Below are 2,975 nucleotides of genomic sequence, written 5' to 3' on the forward strand. Positions count from 1 at the left end.
TAATCAATCTTGGACAGGACAAGAGTCCTAACCGCATTGGTACACGCATCAAAACTAAGAAAACGCCTAATCCTCCAATATTGCCAATCTGCCAGTTCAAAGTTTTGGACAAATGAGCAACATAACTGGACATCTTCATGTCATGGTCAAAAATGACCCCTAAATTCTTTATGGATGAAGATACAGAGATCTCCAACCCATCCAAATAAAGGGTGAGATGTTTGAGATTAATGTAGTGATAATCAGAAAAGGCAGCAAAAAACTCAGTCTTCGCCATATTGAGCTTGAGCTTGTTACTGGTGAGCCAAGCTTGTAGCTCATGGATGCAGTTGGAAAGTTTGAACAAGGCACAAGCTGCATCACCCGGGATGGCAGGATTAAAGGTGATAATCAGCTGAACATCATCAGCATAGAGGTGATATTGGAGGCCATGATTACGAATAATGTTCCCGATGGCATGAGTGTAGTAGGTGAACAATATCGGGCCAATGACCGATCCCTGGGGGACACCATAAGGCAGATGGACCTTATCAGAATAGCATCCCTTCACAAAAACCTGACTACTGGGATTTTCAAGGTAGGACTGGAACACTCTATGGGCATCACCAATGATGCCAAATTCTTGGCTCAACCGCTGCAACAGAATACGGTGATCCACCGTATCAAATGCGGCAGTCAAGTCCAGTAACACCACAAAGACAGTCCTGTTGTCATCAATAGCTCTGAGAATGGTATTATGAGTGCTGTCTCGGTGCTGTGAGCAGCCCGATACGCTGACTGCAAAGGCTCAGCCAGTTTATTGCACTCGACATACTCGGTGAGCTGAACACTGACAACCTTCTCAATCAGTTTGCCAACAAAGGCCAGATTGGAGACAGGCCGGTAGTTCGAGAGCTGCTGTTTGTCAAGGGACACCTTTTTTAGCACAGGCGTGATGGTAGCCCGACGTAGTTCAGCAGGAAAGCAGCCAGAAAGGAGGGAGTTATTGACAATCTTAGTAAGAATAGGGAGAAAAATATGGATATGTTTCTTTAACAACCAGGTCGGGAGGGGGTCTAGGTCACATGACTTGGAGGTCCATGGCGTTATTATTTTAGATAACTCTTCTTCAGACACAGCTTCAAATTTGTCAAACGAGCATTGCAATGTGCTAGATGTAGAACATTGAGAAGTGGTGTTTGAAGAGGTAGCATGGACAGCATCAACATCAGCACGAATTGTTTCTACTTTACCAATGAAATATTTACAGAAATCATTAGCTAATGTAGCTGGAGAGCTACTATCTGGAAGGTCACGTGAGGTCTTATTCAAAAGAGCATTTATAGTCTTATACTTATACATGTCCTTAGTGTTACAATTGAGTAGCCTTTCATTATAAAAAGATGCTTTCTCTTTGCTAATGGTTGTTGCAGCTTCCCTCTGGGAATCAATATAGGCTTGACGGTCAACTTCAGTCCGTGTTTTACGCCAGCGCCGTTCACTCCGCCTACGTAAGCGTCGCGCATCCTGAACAGTTTGATTAAACCATTCAGGTTTGATGCGAACGGTACATGGTTTTTCTTTGGCAGGTGCATGGGTCTCAAGTACTTGGCTACAGGTTTTGTTATAAAACTGGACAAGGTCTACATGTGCCTCATCCATGGAATCATCAGTGGTATTGAGCTTGAACACAAGGTCTTCCTCAAAAGCAACAGGATCAATATTGCGGAAATTACGCGCTTTGTACACATTGGTGGCTCTGACAATTGACTGCTTCTTAAAATCAATGTCACAAAGTATGAGAAAATGATCAGAAACATGAACAGGGTGGATGTCATATGGCTTGACAACATGATCATTCTCTTTAACCATAACCAAATCCAAAGTGTGTCCCTTTACATGAGTGGGCTCATCAACAAGTTGCTCGAAACTAAGAGACTCAAGGATAGCAAGCATAGATTTGGTGTCGTTTTCATTGGGCATGTCCATATGGATATTGAAGTCACCCAATACCACTGATCGTCCAGGAAGGAGGTCAACTGCATTGAGAAATATCTCAAAATCATGAAAGTATTGAGGCATTTGCTTTAAAGATGATGATCTATATACAACAACAAAGTAAAGGTTCTGGTTCTTCATATAAAATAATGAATGTTCAAAAGTGTCACTTTTAGGTAGTTTCTCTTCGCAGAATTCGAGACTCACTTGGCTCTTGAAAACACAGGCAGTTCCTCCACCGCGATGGACAGAGTTACGGGGTACACCCAAAAATGAGTAACCGGGAGGACACATTTGCCCAGTGATAACACGATCATCAGAACGGAGCCAAGTTTCTGTGAGGAAGAAGAAGTCCAAGTCCGCATTCAAGATTATATCAGTTATTGTGTCCCCTTTATTGCCCACAGACTGGGCATTCCATAGACCTAACTTCATGTTGCTATGGTTACCTGATGAGTGCTCACATTGGTTTTGCTGAACAGTTTGCTCATTGGAATGAGAAATCATTGCAGGTGATGCAGATGGATCCACACAGCTCATAATTGGAAAGTTGTTTGAAAGTATCTTCTTCTTTCCTCGACGAGTTGGTTTCTGTTTATTTAAACCAAGTGACTTAATGTTGTACCAAACTTCTTGAGGCAGTCTACATGTAGTTGAAATACCAGTATTGTACTTAAGGAGATCACTCCTAGTATAACACATTGTGGTAGAGTGATAATCAGCTGGATTATCACACAGATAAGTACTTTGAAGATGAAAATATTGATCATTCAGATGATTAGACTGATCAATTGATGGAATAACAAGTGTAATTGACTGTACAGCCAAAAACAACAGTGAAAAGCTAACACTGAGCGTGTTTATAGTGAGCCAGATTATGCGGTATTTAGCTGGACTGCCACGCAGTCTATATTTGTTTATGTTTTACTAACCATTGCAAATCTAGACTACGCGGTAGTTTAGCTAAATAACGGAAAGATTGTCTCACTATAAACACG

General features: G+C 41.8%; 1 protein-coding gene across 1 annotated transcript; it reads right to left on the bottom strand.

Annotated features, from left to right (window-relative positions):
- Positions 1 to 675: 675 nt before the first annotated feature.
- LOC140167680 (uncharacterized) lies at positions 676 to 2,679 on the bottom strand. Its single transcript, XM_072190980.1, has one exon. The coding sequence runs from the start codon at positions 2,677 to 2,679 to the stop codon at positions 676 to 678; it is 2,004 nt and encodes a 667-aa protein (XP_072047081.1).
- Between the last annotated feature and the right edge of the window lie 296 nt (positions 2,680 to 2,975).

The sequence above is a fragment of the Amphiura filiformis genome, chromosome 13, assembly GCF_039555335.1.
Source record: "Amphiura filiformis chromosome 13, Afil_fr2py, whole genome shotgun sequence".
NCBI lineage: Eukaryota > Metazoa > Echinodermata > Ophiuroidea > Amphilepidida > Amphiuridae > Amphiura > Amphiura filiformis.